At 38.2% G+C, this 22,917-nt stretch overlaps 1 protein-coding gene and 1 long non-coding RNA gene across 5 annotated transcripts in view; one reads left to right on the top strand and one right to left on the bottom strand.

The window, feature by feature from the left end:
• The first annotated feature begins 1,098 nt into the window (after positions 1-1,098).
• BRDT (bromodomain testis associated) overlaps positions 1,099-22,917 on the top strand; it is a 33,969-nt gene continuing 12,150 nt past the window's right edge. The window contains exons 1-14 of one of the 3 annotated variants that reach the window (XM_062193436.1): positions 1,143-1,331; positions 2,086-2,223; positions 3,973-4,098; position 6,154; positions 6,808-6,971; positions 8,252-8,605; positions 11,883-12,011; positions 12,954-13,142; positions 14,045-14,217; positions 14,299-14,588; positions 14,673-14,786; positions 15,198-15,356; positions 21,986-22,047; positions 22,709-22,762. In XM_062193436.1, coding sequence (XP_062049420.1) covers positions 1,143-1,331; positions 2,086-2,223; positions 3,973-4,098; position 6,154; positions 6,808-6,971; positions 8,252-8,605; positions 11,883-12,011; positions 12,954-13,142; positions 14,045-14,217; positions 14,299-14,588; positions 14,673-14,786; positions 15,198-15,356; positions 21,986-22,047; positions 22,709-22,762 — 2,142 coding nt within the window. Of the gene's footprint in view, positions 1,332-2,085; positions 2,224-3,972; positions 4,099-6,153; positions 6,155-6,807; positions 6,972-8,251; positions 8,606-11,882; positions 12,012-12,953; positions 13,143-14,044; positions 14,218-14,298; positions 14,589-14,672; positions 14,787-15,197; positions 15,357-21,985; positions 22,048-22,708; positions 22,763-22,917 lie in introns of all 3 variants that reach the window. The other 2 variants (XM_062193438.1, XM_062193437.1) reach the window with 2 other exon arrangements.
• LOC133760847 (uncharacterized) overlaps positions 14,312-22,917 on the bottom strand; it is a 37,849-nt gene continuing 29,243 nt past the window's right edge. For both annotated transcript variants that reach the window (XR_009866010.1, XR_009866009.1), the window contains exon 3: positions 14,312-15,452. This is a non-coding gene — a long non-coding RNA (uncharacterized LOC133760847). The remainder of the gene's footprint in view (positions 15,453-22,917) is intronic.

Consider the following 22,917-nt stretch of genomic DNA (forward strand, 5'->3'; position numbering starts at 1 on the left):
ATGAATCTTTTTTTAAAAATGGTTAAGACAGAACATTTTCAAATATATTTAATCTCAATTGAATGATGTGCAACAAAAGGTTAAGAACTGACACTATCAATATAAACAAAGATATGCTGTGGTGTACTAATGTCAGTCTCTAAAAGTGGACAATTCATTTGTTGACCATACTTTTCACCTTGCTGATGAACTTGAGATATTGTGTGTCCGTTGATAGTCTCTTTGCTCTTTTATTCCAAAGGTAATGTAGTCTAGGAATATTGTTTCAGGCACTCTATTTCTGAAATACTCATGCAATTTAAAAGCATTTTATTTGTTTAAGTAAATATAAAGAGAGACAGGCAGAGCTCCCATCCACTGTTTCACTCCCCAGATGCCCATAAGGGCTGAGGTTGGGTCAGAGCAGAAGCCAGGATCCTGGAACCCTATCTAAGTCTCCCATGTGAATGGCAGGACCCCAATCACTTGAGCCATCATTGCTGTTCCCCAGGACATGTATTAGCAGGAGATCAGGTATCAAACCTAGGCCCTCAGATAATGGGACATTGGCATCTTAAGTGCGAGGCCAAATGCCTGCCTCAAGGTTTATTTTAGATGTAGCAATATATGCCAGAGAATAGCATGTTACCCCTTGACATTTTTCTAATGAATTGGCTTTTAAAATTAGCCAGAAAAATCTTTTATTTTCTCCCTTCATTGAATTAACAATTGCAGAATACTTACATACTAATAGCTAATGACATTCCCTGTAATTTCTTTTTACTAGGAATTTATAGACTTTTCCTGCTAAGAGCTCAAATTGTGTTTTTCAAAGACAAAGAAATACTGTGAAATGTTGAAATAATTTAAATCATCTAAGACTAAGTAAGGCATACATAATGAAACAACTTGTACAACTTGTATAGAAAAAGGTTTGTATTTTTTAAAATCGTTTTAGTCATCCTTTGGAGGGTCCCTTCCCCGCCCCCCCCCCCCCCCCGACTGTGATGTGCTTTAAAATATGGCAGCTGTGTCTCTTGAGTACCACTGTGCAGCTCCCCTAGGAAACACTTCTATAGTGCTTCTTAGGCACTGGGCCTTTTCTCTTTCAGGACATGTACGTGTAGACAACATTTGGATAACGGGATTCGAAGCAGTTAAAAATGTCTCTGCCAAGTCGACAAATAGCCCTTGTCAACCCTCCTCCACCAGAGTTTATAAACACTAAGAAAAATGGGCGGCTGACAAATCAACTGCAGTATCTACAGAAAGTTGTCCTAAAGGCTCTATGGAAGCACAGTTTCTCTTGGCCTTTTCAACAGCCTGTGGATGCTGTGAAGCTCAAGTTGCCTGTAAGTAGCCTTACAGTTACACTAATTAAACAAGAAAGATTCTGTCCAACTTTGTAAGAAATAGTCTCTAATATCATAAAATATATTTAACTTAATAAATACCTTAGTAACACTAAATCAAACAAAATAAGCATAATTAAGAATATCCCAATGAATATTTCTACCCATAATCGAAATTGTTACTTTTCTGGAGATTAACAGTCTTCTTCTGAGAGCTTTGGGTAGATCATAGTGTATGTTGACTTGCGATAGCATATGTCAGTTGGGCAGGTGATGCAAGGTAGTCACAGAAGTTCCCTCCTCCTTGAGTCGGTCTTGATAGCTTGTTGCAGATTGAGTGGTGTAACATGTGGAATTCAACTTCAGGTCTTTGGGGAGCATTTAGTCCCTGAGGAACAGAACGGTTGACTACTTTGTAATGTGTAGCTAGTCAGTAGTGCAGCTGGGAGTTTACTCAAACTCTTCCAGAATGCTTAAATACTAGTTTCTTTTCCCTCATGTCCTTCCATTTTTATTTTCCATGAAAGTTCTCTTAAATGCGTCATTAGTCCCTATTGGCTTTCTTTTCCCCTCTGAAAAATATTGCCACAGGAATCACCTTTGTTTCCCATTGCTGGTGGTTCTGGTTTCCAGATTATGGTTCTTTAAAGGTATTCAGCTGCTCTAATTAAAGTGTATAGTTTACGAAATTTCTTTGTGTAGTAGTTGTAGTAAATTTATTCTTATGACATTTGGGATTTCTTCAAAACCACAGGACTATTATACCATTATAAAAAGCCCAATGGATTTAAATACAATTAAGAAGCGCTTGGAGAATAAATATTATGTGAAGGCTTCAGAATGCATAGAAGACTTCAACACCATGTTCTCAAATTGTTATTTATATAACAAGGTATGTAAACCTCAGAGTAGCCTTGCTAGTTCTTTGCTAATACATTTAGAAGAGTTTTATACATACTATTTACATGTATAAAAGAGTGTGCTGATCTCAGATTTGAAGTCTTAATTTGGGGAGTTTTAAATAATTTGAAGAATAATGTCTTCTGAATTTCATAATTTTCACGTGTCAGTATTTGTTGAATCTATTATTTTTGCCTGAATAGTTGTAATGGCTTATTAAGTTTTTAAGATATAAAATATGAATAATAGCTAGTTTCTATAAGTAAAGTATTTTAGAATGTTTTACTGAATTCCTACAATTTTAGTTATAAGCTGAATGGCTAACTTATTATACACTAATCAATGGTTAAATTTTATGGTAGGAGTCCCCGGCCATAATCTAAGAAGGTAAATAAATTGTGTATTTCTAAACTTCATGACAAGTTGATTTAAAGATGAGACACATGGATATATCCTACTGTATACTTGCTTTTAGCCTATATGGATGTTTGTAGACATTTTAAGCAATCTCCACCTTGGCTCTTATCCATTTGTGTGCTTGAGTTTTCCTCCACTTACTGCTCCTGTGGAACTACATATAAAATCCCTCAGAAGAGTGCTGAATCCTTCTCAAGCTCTTGTATCATATCTAAATATTTTATTCAATTTTTATTTTCATTTTTTGAAAGACACAGTGAGATAGAGATAAGAGATTATATATGTCTTCTGTCCTCTGGTTCATCCCCCAAATGCCCCCAACAGTCAAAGCTGGGCCTGGCCAAAGCCAGGAGCCTGGAACTCAATCCAGGTCCCCCTCATGGGTGGCAGGGACCAAAGAACTTGAGCCATTGCCTGCTGCTTCCAAAGGCATGCATTAGCAGGAAGCTCGATCAGAAGTGGAGAAGTAGGTCCTTGAACCAGCACGGGCTGTGGGCATACCAAGTGACAACTGTTGGGCTAAATGCCCTCCCCAGTATCTAATTATTAAAGCTTATATCCCACTTAAATATGAGAAATATGTTTTCGGTATTTAGGTTATTCACAATCACTAGTGACTCTGAAATGTAATAGTTTTAATTTGATTCCCAAAGTAACTAAAGTAACTACCAGTGCCATCTTATATGTATAAAAATTTAAAACTATTTGGCTAATGTGAACTTTTTAAAAAATCTGTATCTGTGGTTATCATTACCATTGTCAACTTCATTTTAATTTAATAGCAGTTCCAAAGGGTCCCTTTTCACTCTTAACATTTTTTAATGAAGTTGAGTGATATTCCCAAGATACCAGCCTTAGAAGTAAGTGTTCTGTGCTTCAGGCTGCTGCTTTGTTATTTACTTTGTTTTTTCTCAGTAAGGTTCTAAGACTTCTAAGCAGAAAGTTTAAGATTTACAAAAATGACTGCACTCCAGTGTTGTCTTAGTATTTAGCTAATTGAAAACTAGAACACTTCGCTTCCAGCCATGAAGTGACTTCCACAGCTTTGAGCAAATTTTATTTCCACCAACTGTGGGCTAGGAAGTTGAGTTTCTAACACCTTTTTGTGTGGATTGTAATTGTCTAGTACTTAGAAGGAAGTTGAAAGATCAGAAGATCGGATTTAAAGCACTAGCTGCTTCTAGATTTATAAGCTTAATTCAGGAGAGAAACATGCTGTCTAGCAGTGCCATGTCGCTGCCTTCTGTCTGGTAGCCTGTAGTGAAGACATTTGACATAGAGACCAAACGTGTTGTCCTTATGATGGATTTAATGTATCTTTCAGCCTGGAGACGACATTGTTCTTATGGCACAAACTCTAGAGAAGTTGTTTATGCAGAAACTGTCTCAAATGCCACAGGAAGAACAAGTTGTGGGCGGTAAGGAAAGAGTAAGGAAAGGTAAGCTACAGGTACAGTTTTCCCCTATGTGTGTGTATGCGTAATGACTAGAAACAAACTGAAAATCCCTCATAGGCGGCAGATGTCCAAAAGTCCTTCTGCATCTTACCATGCCTACTCTTTAGTACGAAAGTCCCATTTACACAGTCTAAGTTTCGATCACAAATTTGACGATCACCCAAGAAAGGATTGCCTTGACTGTGGCCTGGGAGCCAGGTTTCCTGCAGCCTACCAATGTTCTTGTAGCAGGCACTCAATACATCATAGCTGCCGTTATTATTTTCAGTGGATGTGTCCTTAGTGCTATACTGATAAAAGGGCCCAACTTGCCACTGTTCTCTGTACCAAAAGATCCTAAAACTGATGCTGAAATGCTATTGTTGGGTCTGAAGATTGTCTTTTTTTTAAATATAGAGAGAAACGTCTTTATAGCTAATAATCATCGTTTTTGAATAAGATTTATTTATTTATTTATTTGAAAGGCAGAGGAACAGAGAAGGGGGAAAGACAAACATACAAACACAAAGATCCTCCATCTGCTGGTTCATTCCTCAGATGGCCATAACAGCCAGCGCTAGGCCAGGTAAAGCTAGGAGCCTGGTCTGCCATCTGTGTCTCCCTCATGGGTGGCAGGGCCCAAGTACTTGAGCCACCTTCTTCTGCCTTCACAGACTAGACTGGGAATGGAGCAACCAGGACCCAAACTGGTGCTCCAATGTGGGATGCAGCCTTGCAAGTGGTAGCTTAAACTACTGCATTGCAATGCTCCCGCCTAATAATCATTATTTAAATACAGAATTATAAAATACTAAAAATTTAGATGGATCGCTTACAGATTTAAACAAGAATGTCATAGATCAAATGTTGGCTTATATTTGGGTAATTCAAGTTGTATAATCATGATTAAGTTTCTTAATCATTCCCTGTTTCCTCATCCATAATATCAGGAAAAGAGGGCCTGGCATTGTGGAACAGCAGGTTAAGCTGTTGCCTGAGATGTTGGCATCCCGTATGAAAACCTGCTTGAGTCTCAGCTGTTCCCCTCATGCCTTGTTTTTTTGTTTCTTTTTTTTTTTTTTTTTAATTTTAAAGATTTATTTGTTTGAGAAGCAGAGTTACAGAAAGAGAAAGGGAAAAAAAAGAGAGAGGTCTTCTATCTATGGTTTACTCACCAAATGGCCACAGTGGCCAGGGCTGGGCCAGGCTGAAACTGGGAGCCAGAAGCTTCTTCCTGGTCTCCTACGTCAATGCGGGGACCCAGGCACTTGCATTATTCCTCTACCTTTCCATGCTATTAGTAGAGAGCTGGATCAGAAGAGGAGCAGCCGGGACACAAACTGGCACTCACGGGATATCAGTGCCATAGGGAGAAGTTTAACCTACTACACCACAGCACCAGACCTAGCTGCTCCCCTTCTTACCCATCTTCTTGCTAATGTGCCTGGTAAAGCAGTGAAAGACTTCCATGTGGGTGACAGGGACGCCATTTCTTGAGCCATCCCCTGCTGCCTCTCAGAATCTGTATCAGCAGGAATCTGAGGTTAGGAGCCAGAACTAGCTCTCAAACTCAGGCACTGGAATGTGGAATGCAAGTGTCTTAACCACTAGGCCAAATGCCTGCCCACCTCTTGCCCTCAGTGAACTTTTCAAGGAGTCTTCATGGCGGGGTGTTAGCACAGCAGTTGAGATGTTACTTGTTTGTGATGCCCACTTCCTGATCAGAATGCCTGGTTCAAGTCCTGACTCTGTCATTTTCGATCCAGCTTCCTGCTAATGCATACTCTGGGAGGCAGCAGATGATAGCTCAATACCTGTGTCCCTCCACTCACATGGGAGACATGGAATGAGTTCTGAGCTGTTGGGTTCAGCCTGGCCCATCCTTGGCTGTTGTGAACATTAGAAGAGCAAACCAGTGGATGGAAGATTTCTCTGTTTGTCTCTCTGTCCCCCCATCTACCTCCTGCCTTTCAAATAAAATGAAAATAAAAAATTTAAAGATCACTTAGAGACTGCTTATGCTTAAGCTACAGTGAAGTAAGGAGTTGGGGAGAGTGATAGGGAGTAAGGGTGGAAAAAGGTCAGAGATAGGGCAGGAGTATCAGATCACACAGGTCCTTATGAGCTACTGCAGTAGTCCAGTTGAGAACTGATGATGGCCTTGGACCATGGTGATTATAAATTGTAAGAAGTAGTTGGCCATCAGATAGGAAGATAGAGCTAACAGGGTTTGCTGGTAGACTGAATATTGAATTCAAGAGAAATGGGGCCGGCGCCATGGCTCACTTGGCTAATCATCTGCCTGCGGCACCGGCATCCCATATGGGCGCCAGGTTCTAGTCCCTGAGTGGCATGATCTAAATATCTTAAGTCATAGCATTCTGTAGGAACCTATAGGATGGAAGAACATGCTCAATTGCTCTTTTGACAGAAACGTATGAGACTTATTGAAAAGAGAATTGTCTTCACATCTCTTACTATGTGTGCATCAGTGGTGGGCTATCTAACAATTTTCAAGTTCTTGGATATTTTTGTAGAGCATCTTGAATGTTTTATCTGAATAAGTTTAACACTGCGAGCAACAGTATGTGTGGGTGGATTTCAAGACAAAATGAGAGAGCAAGTGTTTTGCTAAAAAATTGAAATAAATGAATTAAAACAGGATACTAAATGTTGTCTACTGCACTCACTTATGTATTTGACTCTGATTCATACTCCACCAGGCACTCAACATAATGTAGCAGCGGCTTCTATTAAAGAAAAAACATCCCCCAAAGCAACAGCCAAGCAGCAAATGAGTTGCTCTGTGTTTCCAGAGAAATCTACTTCTCCCTTAAACACAATGCAAGGAGCTCCACCCAATCCTAGCTCACAAACTGTGGCCCAAGTAAGTTTACTGTGGTATAAATGAATCGGTTACTGAACTATTTCAGCATTACATTGAATATTTCCTGTATTTTTTTATAGAAAGCTTTCATCTAATAAATATAAATTTCATAGGTACAACTTTTAGATTTTAGCAGTTCCTGTATTATGTTACAGTTGCTATAAAAATTGGTTTTCCAGCATATAGCAATCTTAAATTGTACAATTTCTGGCTCTCTCCATAAATTTTGTGAACAGAGACTTAGGTTGCTAACCATGTTTTAGAGATTTCTTAGGTAGAATTTGAACTGTTAAAGTATCTTGATAGTAGAAGAATCTGAAGTTGTCCATGTCCATGGTTTCATTTCTTTCTTTTTTTTTTTTTTGAAAAAGCAGAGAGTGACAGAGATCTTCCATCCATTGGTTTGCTCCCCAAATGCCCACAATAGGTAGAGCTGGGGAAAACCAATTCCAGGTCTTACCATGTGGCACTGGGTAATTGAGTGCTCATCTGCTTCCCAGATTGTACATCAGCAGGTAGTTAGAAGCAGAACTGTAAGCTGAGCTCATACACTGTGTTTCAGGAGGTGGGCATCACAAGTCTCATCTGAGCCACTGGGACAAATACCTCTCTCTTTCTTTTTTTTTTTTTTTTTAAGATTTATTTATTTGAAAGTCAGAGTCACACAGAGAGAGGTCTTCCATCTGCTGGTTCACTCCCCAGTTGGCCGCAATGGCTGGAGGTACACTGATCTGAAGCCAGGGGCCAGGAACTTCTTCCAAGTCACCCATGAGGGTGCATGGGCCCAAGGACTTGGGCCATCTTCCACTGCTTTCCCAGGCCATAACAGGGAGCTGTTTCGGAAATGGAGCAGTCAGGTCTCGAACTGGTGCCCATATGGGATGCCAGCACTTCAGGCCAGGGCATTAACCCGCTGCACCACAGTTCCGGCCCCTCTTCCTTTCTTTATAAAACTATATACCCTCATTGATTTCAGGTATTCAGATACTTTTTTTAGTATAACCATAATTTTGGTTTTCTATCTTTCATTTATCTTAAGTGTTTGTGGAAGACAAGTTCCTCAGGGTGTGGGATGAAAATATTGAAACTATTTATTTTGCACATAAGAAAGAAATGAACTTCTAATATTGATTGACAACAATATATGTAAACTGTATACATAAAGACTTTGTGCCAGAAATTATTCCTCCTTTTTTTAACTGATTTAAAATAACGATAAAAAGTTTCTGAAAGCTATTGCTCTAAATATCACTTTAAATACAATTTCTGTTTTGTTTTAGGTTTCAAGAGGTGTCAAGAGAAAGGCAGATACAACAACTCCTACAACTTCAGGAGTTAAAGCGAATAGTGAATCTTCTCCAAAACTTACAGAAAAAAAATCAGTAGGAATGCCACAAATAAAAGAAAATGTGGTGAAGAATATTTTGCCAGATTCTCAGCAACAATGTAAAGATTTAAAGAGTGTTAAAGTAACTGAACAATTAAGGCACTGTAGTGAGATTCTTAAAGAAATGCTTGCAAAGAAGCACTTATCATATGCATGGCCCTTTTATAATCCTGTCGATGTTAATGCTTTGGGACTCCATAACTACTATGATATTGTCAAAAATCCAATGGATCTTGGAACTATCAAGGTAATTATTGTCATAATATGTGGAACTTTTCTTGATTATAAAAGTAATTTGTCATTATAAAGAATTTTAAAAATCCAGAAAAGATTCATAAATTTAAGCCACAGAGTCATATCTTCTCATTTTTAATCATTAAACATATCCATTGGTTCTTTATCACAGTATTTCAGTTATCATATCTAATATAGCCTATACTTTGAATTTGACTTTGTGTATTATGGACATTTTTGATGTTTTATATGTATGTATATTTTTTAAGATTTTATTTATTTGAGATGTAGAGTTACAGAGAGAGAGAGGGAGACAGAGAAAAAGGTCCTCCATCTGCTGGTTTACTTCCCAAATGGCCGCAAAGGCCAGAGTTGGGCTAGGCAAAGGCTAAGAGCCAGGAGTTTCTTCCAGATCTTCCATGCAGGTGCAGGGGTCCAAGCACTTGGACCATCTTCCACTGCTTTCCCACACCATAGCAGAGAGCTGGATCAGAATAGGAGCATCCAGGATTCAAACTGGTGCCCAAATAGGATATTGGCACTGTAGACAGAGGCTTAAGCTACTATTGCTGTAGCACTGGCCCCTCTGTTACATATTTTTAAGAATATTTCAATGAATAATTCTAGTTGGCTTTTGTTTTGTTTTGGTAAGACATTTAATTTCCAACTTTGTTCCTGCCTTTATATTTAATCTTCTGATTGGTAAATATTTTTTAAAAAATAAACTTCTATTTATTTACTTGAAAAGCAGAATGACAGAGTGAGTTCTCATTTGCTGGTTCATCTCCCAAATGGTCGCAACAGCCGGGCCTGGGCCTGCCAGAAGCCAGGAGCCTAGAATTCCATTTGGCTCTTCCCTATGGGTATAAGGGGCCCAAGCACTTGGACCATCCTCCACTGCTTTCCCAGGAGCATTATCAGGGAGCTGGATCAGAAACAGAGCAGCCTGGATTCAAACCAGTGCTCATATGGGATGCTAGTGTCCCAACAGTACCTTAAACTGCTGTACCACAACACTGGCACCTCAGTGTCATTTCTTGCCTTCTGTTCTTTCCTCCTGGGGTGATTCTTTTTGTTGAAGTGCAAAATTAGTGATTTTTCTATGAGAGTTTATAGGTAGTAAGCTCTTAATACTTGTATATCTCAAGGGAGTCCTCATTTTTGAATAATTCTATAACTGACTAGAATTCTAGAATGGCAGACTATAGGATTCCAGAATGGCAGTTATTTTCCCTTAGCATTTGGAAGATACTTGTTGATATCTCCTGTCGCTGCTAAGATACCTGCTCTCACTCTACTTGTTATTCTTTTGTAGGTAATCTGCCTTTCTTTTTTTTTTTTTATTTGTACATTTAATTTTATTCCTCTTGACTGGAAATTGCCACTTTCAGTCTAAAGACTCATTGTGCTTTTCAAGTAAATCTGAAAATAAATTATCCTGTCTTCCAAATACTGCTTCCTGGGGTGGACATTTGGCCTAGTGGTTTAGATGAAAGTGAATATGCCCACATCAAATATGCCCATATCAAAGTTCCCAACTTGGATACTTAGCTGCAGCTCCTGACCCCCAGGGAAAAAGCAGATGGTGGCCCAGGTAATTGGGTTTTTGCCACCCTCCGTGGAGAGTTGGATTGACTTTCCACTCCTAGCTTTGGCCCATCTCTGGCCATTTTTCGCTGACATTTGAGAATGTGAACCAGCTGATGGGAGCTTTCTCTCTCTCTCTCTCTCTCTCTCTCTCTCTCTCTCTCTCTCTCCCTCTCCCTCTCCCTCTCCCTCTCCCTCCCTCCCTCTCCCTCTCCCTCTCCCTCTCCCTCTCCCTCTCCCTCTCCCTCTCTTTCTCTCTCTCTCGCATAAATAATACAATAATACTTTTTTGAAGTCACTGGATTCTACTTTTCCCTGTGTAGTAACTTCTGATCAGAGGTCGAGACGTCACCTAAAATAGTTATACCTGAACTAAATCTTAAAGAATAAATAGGAATTGGGAGGTTCTAGGATACTGCAGCAAGGGGAAGCATTGATAGGAATACCTTAGGGGAAGGGAGCATACTCAGACTGCTATATTTTGGCCAACTTGAAACATATAGAGAGCATGAATTAAAATTGGGGGAAAATGATCCTTGAAATAAATCTGAGCCTTTAACAAGAGAGGCCATCATAAAGAGGTCAAGAACTTCCCTTAAATATGAGGGAATTCCCATGTCTAGTTTTATAGTGTTTTCTCTGGTAGCCATGTGGAGACTGGTTAGGAGGCTATATCAGAATTACAAGGACAAGCTGATGGTGATTTCAGTTCTCTGAAATCATTACCAGTTGCCAGTGATCAGGGCTCATGTTTTAGTTTTTACATTTCTTCAATTATATATGGGGTTTAATGTCTTGCATTTGTTTATTTGCCTTTTAAGTTTGTGAATTTCCTATTAAATATATATATATTTTGCCTGATAGTCTAAAGGATTTTCTTGCTAGTCTTTTTTCTTTTTGTAATGACTGCCTAACCAACTATTCTGCATTATGTTCTAGTAACCATCTTACTTGCAGCCACATAAAAAATGTAACCCATGCTCTTACTCCTTTGTTACATTTCTTAACATCTGTTACCAGGGGAATTTAAATATAAACCTTTCATTCATATGCTCAAGGTCAGTTTAGGAGATTACCTTTTCACTACTTTTCTTTTCTTTTTTTTTTGGACAGGCAGAGTGGATAGTGAGAGAGAGAGACACACAGAGAGAAAGGTCTTCCTTTTTGCTGTAGGTTCACCCTCCAATGGCCGCTGCGGCCGGCGCATCGCGCTGATCGGAAGCCAGAAGCCAGGTGCTTCTCCTGGTCTCCCATGCAGGTGCAGGGCCCAAGGACTTGGGCCATCCTCCACTGCCTTCCCTGGCCATGGCAGAGAGCTGGCCTGGAAGAGGGGCAACCGGGATAGAATCCGGCGCCCCAACCGGGACTAGAACCCGGTGTGCCGGCACCGCAAAGCGGAGGATTAGCCTGTTAAGCCACGGCGCCGGCCTTCACTACTTTTCTACCATCAAACTTGCCCACCAATAATTATCTGAAAATAATCTATTCAGCTTTTGTGATTTGTTCTTATTCTTTACCTGGAATGCACTCCTCCTTTATCTCTGTGTGTCAGATTTCACTGGATTTTTTTCAGTGTCTAAAAAATAGAAAACATATCTTCTATTTTCTTGTGTATGTCTGAGTTACTAAACAAGATAGGTACTTAGATAATTATTGAATTTAACTATATTGTTTGTATGTTCTATAACTTTTCCTTAATCTAGGGGAAAATGGACAGTCATCAATATAAGGATGCTTGCGAATTTGCATCCGATGTTAGATTAATGTTCATGAATTGCTACAAGTACAATCCTCCAGATCATGAAGTGGTGACCATGGCAAGAACACTACAAGTGAGTTGTAGCCTGTAGTCAAAAAACATCTTTCTTCTGAACAGAGTTGGAAAATTTTAGAACTGTAACTCAAGAGATAAAGTCTAACAGCCATATCCCTATTTGTAGTCCAAAACAATTTGTAAATTATGCTTTTAAACTGGGAAGTTGTTTGTTCTTTGATTTACTGCATCCTTTAATAGCAAATCTTTTAATACCATTGCCCCTGCATACAGAGTGAGTTGGGGAAATATGAGTGAAGAGGGTACAGTAATTACCTGAGAGAGGGTGATTGTAGCCCATGGCTCCCCCAAAGGGAACATCCAAGGCTGACCCATTGAGAGAGAAAAGGATGCTCCAAACACAGGGCCCTTGGAAGGTGGTCCCCTCTATAACCCGAGAGGTCTGTCTTGCTTGGAAAAATGAGGAAAAGCTGCCAAAAAAAAAAAAAAAAAAAGAGAAAGAAACAATAAAAACACTAAGTCATATTTCTCATACAAAATTCTGGCCAGTATATGACACTTAAGTGTACTTTTTATTAAAAGTTGTTATTGGCCAGCGCCGCGGCTCAATAGGCTAAATCCTCCGCCTGCAGCGCTGGCACACCGGGTTCCAGTCCTGGTTGGGGCGCCGGATTCTGTCCTGGTTGCCCCTCTTCCAGGCCAGCTCTCTGCCATGGCCCGGGAGTGCAGTAGAGGATGGCCCAAGTCCTTGGGCCCTGCACCCGCATGGGAGACCAGGAGAAGCACCTGGCTCCTGGCTTCTGATCAGCGCGATGTGCCGGCCACAGCACGCCAGCCGTGGCGGCCATTGGAGGGTGAACCAATGGCAAAAAAGGAAGACCTTTCTCTCTCTCTCTCTCTCACTGTCCACTCTGCCTGTCAAAATAAAAAAATTTTTAAAAAAAGTTATTGGTGCATTAAATCAGACAGGAGACCTTAACAGTCTAATTTTCTATTACAGGATGTTTTTGAAATGCATTTTGCAAGGATCCCAGACGAACCCGTTGAACATATGCCTATGTGTTACATCAAAACAGATACTGCAAAACCCCTTGGTAGAGGAAGCAGTAGTGAAGCTTCTTCTGAAGATAACTCTTCAGATGATTTTGAAGATGAACGTGTTCAGCGTCTTGCAAAACTTCAGGAGCAGGTAGCTGATTGTGTTGATGCAGGTTTTGGTGTCTTTCTAGGAGCTGCTGCTCTATTACAAAACTCTCTGCATTTAAAACATTTACAGTTAGTTTTGATCACTTACCAAATGCGGCTTTATATACTTATTAGCTCATTTATAACATGTGATAGTTTTTTCCTACTTAAACTTCTGTATATTATTATAAAAGTGTTATTATTTTAAGAAAAAATTCTGGGGCTGGTGTTTTGACACAGTAAATTAAGCCGCCGTCCATATCAGAGAGCGGGTTCGAGTTCCTGCTATTCTGCTTCCCATCCAGCTCACTGGTAAATGTGCCTTCGAAGGCAGCAGAAGATGCTCCAAGTACTTGGGCTCCTGCCACACCTGTGGGTGACCAAATGGAATTCCTAGCTTCTGGTTTCAGCTTTGCCCAGATCTGGCTGCTATTGTGACCATTTGAGTAGTGAACCAACAGGCTGATGGAAGATAACTCTCTTCCTATGTCACTCTGCCTTTAAATAAATAAATATTTTAAATAGATAAATCTATTTTATATTCCTGATCACAATGAGTGGTTGGTTCTCACTGAAATGATTTATGATATAATTTGAGATGTTTTATTTAACATTTGCTACTTTTCATGATGAAATATTCAACTACTCTGAGCCCAAGCCTCATTAATTAAAAACTATCTGGAAATGTTAATTATTCTTGATCTGTTTTTGGAAGAATATTTGAGGTTATTGTTTGAGCAAATGATGGTGTTTGCAGTTTTATGCATACCTTTCAAAACAATAAATTTTTGAAATGCATAAAAACATGAAGGAAATGTAATATGAAATGAAGTTTACAAAGCATCTTTTTTTAGAGTGCCTTCATTTTTAGTCATGGATGTTAATAAAGATGTTTCCCTTTATCAGCTTAAAGCCGTTCATCAACAGCTACAGGTTCTATCTCAAGTACCTTTTCGTAAGCCAAAGAAAAAGAATGAGAAGTCTCAAAGGGAAAACAAAAAAGAGAAAGTAAATAACAGAGATGAAAATCCAAGGAAAAAGTTTAAGCAAATGAAACCAAAGGAAACGTCAAAGAGCAAGTAAGTATCTTTTATAATGGTGGAGAAAAAAATCATGACATTACTCAAAGCTAATTTGACTAAATTTAATTTTTGTCACAGTCAACCAAAGAAGAGGAACCAACAGGTCTCTGCTGTGAAATCTGAGGATGAAGGTAACTCCAAACCTATGAACTATGACGAGAAAAGACAATTAAGTTTGGATATAAATAAACTCCCTGGAGATAAGCTTGGCCGAGTAGTTCACATAATACAATCAAGAGAGCCTTCTCTGAGAGATTCCAATCCTGATGAGATAGAGATAGATTTTGAAACACTGAAAGCGTCAACATTAAGAGAACTGGAAAAATATGTTGCGGCATGTCTGAGAAAAAGACCACTAAAATCTCATGGTATGTATTTCTGTGTACTAATTAACACTGATGTTTGTGTTAATTTTTGCCAGTGCTCACGTTGTTTCCTCTTAAATCACACAGCCAAAAAAACAATGAAATCCAAAGAAGAACTCCAATTACAGAAAAAACAGGAATTGGAAAGACGATTACTGGATGTCAACAATCAGTTAAATTCTAGAAAACGACAAATAAAATGTAGGTGTCTGTCTTTCAGTTGTTCTTGTGACTGTTGTTGACGTTTTAATGTATTTCTTGTTTTGTAATAACAAAATTTTAAAAACGTTATTTATTTGAGAAAAGGGAGAAAATGGGGAGAAAGAGAGAGACGGAGATTCCACCTGCTGGTCACTCCCCAGATGCCCACAATGGCAGAGGCTGGGGCAGGACTGGAGCCAGCAGCCAGGAACTCAGTCTGGTCTCCCATGTGAGTGGTGAAGATGCCATGACTTGAGTGATAAGTGCTGCCGTGCAGGGTCTGCACTGGCAGGAAGCTGGCATCAAGGGCAAGAACTGGGAATTGAACCCCCAGGCATGCATCCTCATGTGGGATGTGAGGATAGCTTGGTTGCTATACTAAACATTTACTCCTATTCCCAAATTTTGTAGCTGAGAAAGCACAACCAACAAAAGTAGTTGGAAGTGTTTCCCGACTGAGCGAGAGCAGCAGCAGCAGCAGCAGCAGCAGCTCCTCGGGCTCTGGCAGCAGCAGCAGCAGCAGCAGCAGCAGCGAGTCGAGTTCTTCAGACAGCAGCGATTCCGAACCAGGTTAGCTGTCCTCTTAAGGGCACCTCTGCTGTGGGTCATCTTTCTCGTGTAATATGGAGTCTCATATTTTGAAAAGATGTGTTGTTTGCCCAGAACCTATGGTTTGGATGCCACGTTTATTATGTCATTGCATGTAGACAATTTTACTATTTTCCTTAAAAAAGATACTATGTAAAACAATACATATATTACTTGTAGGTTTGTAATTTTGAAGAAAGTTTACTTGAGGCAGTATAGTTTCTAATAAGTAATCCCAGATCTGAAAAACCAGATATCAGATAACAAAACACTGTCTTCACTTCTTTTTATTAAAAAAAGATTTTGAGAGCACCTTTCTCCTTATTCTCCATGGTGTTGCATAGTGCTTCCCACTCTGATACAGCATTCTGAATTGAATAATCATTCGAATTTAGAAAGCAAACATCCCAGGAGCTGTAAGGGAGATTTTCTTTTTCCACTTTCCTGGTTTCTTCACTGTTATATTAATAACTTAAATCTATAAAAAAATACTTTAAATTCAGATCCTCAGTTACACTAAAGAACCATATTCTCTCGTAGAGTAGTATGAGGTCAGCTTATTCAGGCTTTCTTTGAACCTTTTTTTTATTAAGTTACGTAGATGACCATCACTGCTCAAGGACACTGATCTGGGCATGTTCCATCATTACTGACCAAAAGGCAAATTCCGAATATAGGACACTTTTATGCTTAAAATCTGCTTTATTTTAGATGTTTTTATGCAAGATGTTTCTTTGTATAAAATTCAGTTCTCACACAAAATATTGTGAAGTTAGGAATTACCATTTGAAAGGCCAGCCCTAGTTTTTCAGTTAGTAGTAAGGATCTTCTGGCTTGCAGTATTATCTTCTGTTTCACTCTTGGTTCTGTTATGTGGTGCTGATTGCTACATTTTGATCTGACATTTTAAAATAAGTAGGAAACATTTTTGTAAGAATGAACAAATATTTACTTTTGTTGGGATTTGTCATACTGGAATATTTTACAATGAATTTAGGGCCCTACTTAATATTTCCTTTGACTTCCAAGCGTAAAGTAATACTGGAAAAATCTAAGTTGCATTTAGCATTTTAAATTGTAATTAGCTTTTGTAACTTCATCTAATAAAGCATTTGTGGCCTAATGAGTTAGAGCACTTTGTCTTTAATTTGTAGCAATAAACTGTTAATTTGAATTATCTATAATATTGACTGTTGATCAATAGATGCCTTGAATACTATAAACAGAATTTTTCAATTACTTTAATATGAATTTTTAGCTTCTGATAGAGTATTCCAATATGTTAACTGGAGGAAAGAATGATTCTCATCAACTATGTCTTTTTAAAATGTGGGAATATGTATACTGTGTTTTCCTTTCTTGCAGAGAAATACAGTCTTAGAATTCTAATCTTAAAGCAGCACTGTGTTGAATTTTTATAAATGACATTCCTGTAGAATGTCATCTTTTTCTAATTAAGCAGCTATTTTAGAAAATAATTATTAAAAGAAAATAAATTTTTAAATATCAACCTTTGTTATGGAAAATGTGCATACAGTTTGTGACACTAAGGTTCATTTGTCTTTGAACCTGACAGTGTGAATTGTTTTAGGTATTTTAATTATTTTATGAACATTCAAACTATATACTTCATTAGAAAAACACTTTATGAATGTTATAAATAGCAAATGCAAAATCTAATGGATAAAACACTTACCTTTGCTTCAGTTGTACCCATTAAAATACTTTTAGGCTCTGAATTTCTATTGTGTAAGCTAAGAACATTTTTTGTTTCCTTGGGAACAACATCAATAAAAATTCCAAATAATGGGACTAAATTTTGAAAAATATGCAAGTCAGGCCATATCAGTAACAATAACTATTATAAAAATAAGGCATCTATTATTTTTTAAATTATGAACACAACATTCTCAATGAATGGGTTGCAGATTCTTTGTCAAAACAAAATGGATGGGAGAATTAGGACTATTAGCTGAGAAAATATAATTTGTGAAAATTATGTACATAAACAAAAGCTTTATCTTCTGTGGCTATTGAAAAATAACCAAAAATACACATAAGATCTTTTAGTTTTAAAATCATGATTCATCAAGAACTGAAGAGTTTGACTTAAACAGAATAGTTCTAGTTCATAGGCTTTTGGTTCATTTATTATAAATAGAACCTATAGTCTTAATTCTTCAATATTTTAATTAAAAAAATTTCCTGAAAACTTCTGTCACAAATTGCATTCTGACAGGAGAATATTGATCTTTAGCAATTTTTTCTTAATTTGTTAATAACTGTCTTCCTGGATTTTTATAGCAAATTGACCATATGCAATTTTTTCTATCCAAATTGAAGTCTTCGAATTTCTATTGTTAGGGCAGATCTCCGCACTACCTTTCCTATATTCCAATATTATTATTAATATTATTATATTATTATTATTATTTTGACTTTTTCATCTTATGGTTATGTTTTATGAGTTGTCCTCTTTGCTAAAATATTCTGTGCAGGTATGGCACATGTTTCAAGGAAAACATTTGTGTTGGAAGTAGTGTTGGAGTTATTTATTCTACATGAATTAAGTAGCTGTCTTCCATCACTCTCAAACTTCAGTTTATGCACTTTTGAAGTTTCATTTAGTTCTCATTTCAAGAAAGATATTAAATAATTTTTCATATACATAGTTGCAATGAAATTCCAATTCTTGAAAAATAGAGGTGACAAATCATTTTGCTAGAAGCAGTACTTCATTACAAATTTGAATCATTTGATTTTATTCTTTAAATTGTATTTTTTAAGATTCTATTTGAGAGGTAGAGTTACAAACAGTGAGTGAGTGAGAGAGAGAGAGAGAGAGAGAGGCCTTCCTTCCACTGGTTCACTCCCCAAATGGCCTCAATGGCCAGAGCTGTACTGATTTGAAGCCAGGATCCAGGAGTTTCTTCCGGGTCTCCCATGCAGGTGCAGGGGACCAAGGACTTGGGCCATCTTCCACTGCTTTCCCAGGCCATAGCCGAGAATTGGATTGGAAGAGGAGCATCCGTATCTAGAACCAGTACCCATATGGGATGCCAGCGCCACAGGCAGAGGATTAACCTACTGTGCCACAGCACCGGCCCCTAAATAACTACCAAAATAACATTAAATATCAAATCAAGGATGTAGATGAAGCTTGAAAATAAAATTAATTCCAATGTGCATATCCTGTGTTGGCATGCACACACTGTCCTAGTATGCATATATAAACGATTGAGACTTTTCTAATGCTCAATACGCTTAAGCAATATAATAGGGAAGGAATATGACTGCTAGTTTCAATCTGGCAACCAAACAATACTGAGAAAAAGCATAGATATAGTATAGATATATGATTAGTGTGAAGTAGAATATTTTTAAATTTGTTTAGTTTCAATTATTATACAGTTAAACACAAAGAGGCTCAATAATTACAACATAAATCCACTGTTTCCCTTTACCTGGTTAAGACAAAGTAAATTTGTTACCTAATCCGTAGACTCGTTGCTTTTATTGGCTTTAGTGTAATGTTCAGAGAATGAAATTTATGTACTCTTTACCTAACATTCATTTCCTTTTTAAACCTTTCTTAATCATGGTTAGGAAAAATTTAATCAAAGTAGGAAGAATTTGTACAAACTGTGTCTTTTAATGGAGTGAAAAGGATATAAGTTGTTTTTTTATTTTTTCATATAAGTTTTGAAGACTGACAACTTGGTACAAGACTGGATTTTGTTTTAACTTGCCAGGGAGGATTGTTTTGTAAATGGCTGGAGGTACGCAATGAAAGTCTTGAATTAGTCTTTACTATGTAAGCTAGAAAGTTTCAGCGAAATGATTCGAGTTCATCACTTAAATCTTTTTAACTTCTGTAAATTTTTTTTTTTTTTAATTTTTGACAGGCAGAGTGGACAGTGAGAGAGAGAGACAGAGAGAAAGGTCTTCCTTTTTTGCCATTGGTTCACCCTCCAATGGCTGCCATGGTAGGCACGCTGCGGCTGGCGCACTGCGCTGTTCCGATGGCAGGAGCCAGGTGCTTCTCCTGGTCTCCCATGGGGTGCAGGGCCCAAGTACTTGGGCCATCCTCCACTGCACTCCCTGGCCACAGCAGAGAGCTGGCCTGGAAGAGGGGCAACCGGGACAGGATCGGTGCCCCGACCGGGACTAGAACCCGGTGTGCCGGCGCCGCAAGGCGGAGGATTAGCCTAGTGAGCCGCGGCGCCGGCCAACTTTTGTAAATTTTTTAACACTTAGTGTTTTAGTTCAGAGTTGTAGAAGGGTAAGATTTAAGGACCTACGCTTAATAAAATAATGATAACTGTCCCATGTTTGTAAATTTCTGTTCAAACTGGGGCTTCCTGAATAAACTGTTGAATGGTGCTTCTCAATCTTGGCAGCATCACTTGTATCATACGATGTGTATGATAGGCATTTGTTTAGTAGTTTACAAGCATTGTTCAGTTTGATCCGCCTAAGGTAAGTATTCATGTTGCCACAAATCTCTAAAGAAATTCGTTATCATTGTTCTCAATTTAAAGCTACACACATCTGTTCACGAATCCCTAGCCTTTGAAACTAAAATGTTAGCATATGTGTCCCCTATTAAGCTCAAGATCATGTTTTAATAAAGAGACACTGTCAGGTCTGGTCAACATTAATTAGTTTACTATGCTCTTGGAAATTCAGACATGTAAAAGTAGAATGAGAAGCTAATGCTGGCCATCACCCTTCGTCCATAATCTGTAAGATTTCTATGACACTACATATACCAGATGGCTTTGGCTTTGTTTTTAGTTACAATTCTCTGATGCCTTTTGTTAGTGTCTTCAGATTTTGAGATGCTAATTTTTTTTTTTAGACAGGCATAGTGGACAGTGAGATAGACAGAGAGAAAGGTCTTCCTTTGCCGTTGGTTCACCCTCCAATGGCCACCGCGGCTGGTGCGCTGCAGCCAGCGCACCACACTGATCCAAAGGCAGGAGCCAGGTGCTTATCCTGGTCTCCCATGGGGTGCAGGGCCCAAGCACTTGGGCCATCCTCTACTGCACTCCCGGGCCATGGCAGAGAGCTGGCCTGGAAGAGGGGCAACCAGGACAGAATCCGGCGCCCCAACTGGGACTAGAACCCGGTGTGCCGGTGCCGCAAGGTGGAGGATTAGCCTGTTGAGCCACGGCGCCGGCTAGATGCTAATTTTTATAATAATTTTGAACTTCAATTTTCTGTGTCTCTCGAGAACTAACGTGATTACCTTGAATATTTTTAGCAGACACTAATGTGGTATGTTTTTATTATATTTAACAGTTAATATTGTAGGATAACGTAGCTTAGGTGCATGTTTGAATAATTAAGACAGATGTATAGAAGTGCATAAAGTTTTCTTTGTTTTTGTTCAAAGCTCAAACTATAACTTCTCCTTTAAATGTGAAAGCTCCCTGGATCCATATCCTGTCTTTTCCGTCTGTGTCCTCCTCATCCCCTTCCACCTAACCCCCAACACTTAAATGGTACTTAGCTGAGAGACACTAAGATGGCTCATGTCATTTTAAAGTCCTGAATTCTGTAAGTGAAAGCACATCACTGAGTGGCTTTTAGCAATTTTAACAGTGTCCAGCATCAAATATTTTAGGAGAGGGAAGAACAGTAACACATCCAGTGGAAACTGATGGCATTTCAGGAGGCAGAAGGTAATTATTAAAATTAGAATGTCTTACGTTTGAATGGTATGTGGTGTTTACCTGCCTTGGTGCCCTGAAGCCTAAAACAAAGAACACTCAACGGGTTTCTGAACCTGGGTTGGCCAGGTGGGTCAAGGCGGTAATTTCCACTGCGGAGCTTTCTCTGACTGAGGCTTTTCACTGCTGGGGATAGCTCCAGAATCAACTTTAGGGGAAAGAAAGAGGAATCTTTCAGTACCCTGACACTGAGAGACCTCTTTAACTGCTTCGCCTGCCCAGTGTCACCGTACAGGTGTTTCCAAAGGTAAAGGCAGTACTCTAACACCCAGTTGTTGCTGTATAGCTGAGACTGCAAAGTAGCTTGAAGGAAGAGTGTACAAATTAGACGGGAACTTTATCCTAGTGCTCACAAGCAGAGCTGACCTGAACTCAGAAATCAAATTGCTTCACTTTTAATAAAAGACTTTTCTCTCAGATGAACACCACACCAATTCATTTATAGGAAATTAAAATAATTTTTGAATTAAGCCTCTTATGTTTATGACCACTTAGTAAAAGATGATTTATGTATAATCCATCCTGCTTGTTTAAAATCTTACCTCTGTTGTCATTTGTTCCTTTTAAAACTATCACTTGTTTAAACTCTGCTGCAAAGTAATATACTGTTCTTTTGTGCCCAAACATCATCCAAATTGAAACTTGTAAGTGGATGTTTATTCCATTATAGGAAAAGAAAATATCTTGAAAGCAGGTATCCCTTTAGAAATTGTGGCTAAAATCAAGTAGGGCAAAAACCTGCAATTTTAAGAATTTCTTGATGCAAAAGTTTGATACTAAAGGCGTTGTCTTGAAATCACTTTATGTCTGATGTGGAAAAATTGTAAATTTTAAGCTGAAAAATATTAAAATTTTTATTTTTATATACATTTGCAGAAATGCTTCCTAAATTTACTGGAGTAAAACAGAATGATTCTGTATCCAAAGATAATGTAAAGGTAAGTTAATTCTTTCTTTTACCTTAGTTACCTTAGTATGTTATATGTTAGAACTCACTGATATAGTAGAATCTTTGACAAAAAAATTTTATTTACATTAAAAATGCTGTGGCCTGAATGTTCAAATACTTCTTCCTAAAGAACGTTGAATACAGAAAGTGTTTGACATCATTTTTCTAATAAGATGTAACTGTTAAAAAAAAAATCAAACAGATGAACACAATGAATTCTAAAAGCCTCAGCGTAGCATTGAGAATGTAAATATAGAGGGATAGCCTTGATGAGCTCAAGTGTGCACACAGTTGTTCACTGTCTTGTGTGTATAGTAAGGTAAAATTTCTGGAAAAAAAAAAAGAATTTAAGTTAGGGTTTCTACAGATAGAATTGCCAGCTGTCAATTTTGGCATTTCTGTGGTTGGTCAGTGAAAAGAATAGAAGTTTTGTTTTGTTTTTTATTTATTCTGATTGTCTTTTTCATATAAACATTTTTTTACCCTTTATAAATATAGAAGTATAGTAAATATCTACAACATCTAACTTGGTTAGGGAACTCCTAACACTGATTTGAAAGAACTGCAAGTTGTGAAAGGGATATATTAATCACACAAGTAAGAGATCATATGATTAGTGCCATAGTAATCTATATTCTTAACTTTTTTAGAACACGAAGAAAGAATGTATACAGCCTGAAACAGGGGCAAGCTTCATAGAAGAGGTAATGCCTAAAATGGGTTTCAAAGGGCAGGGGAAGAAATGGTTAATGGGTTGACATACAGATTTAGGGATTCATTTAAAAAAAAAAATTCTCTCTCTTTTTCTCTGTCTCTCTCTGTCTCTGTCTCTCTCTCTCTCTCGAAAGGCAATAGCCTA

This window comes from Lepus europaeus, chromosome 5 (genome assembly GCF_033115175.1).
Source record: "Lepus europaeus isolate LE1 chromosome 5, mLepTim1.pri, whole genome shotgun sequence".
NCBI classification, from domain to species: Eukaryota; Metazoa; Chordata; class Mammalia; order Lagomorpha; family Leporidae; genus Lepus; species Lepus europaeus.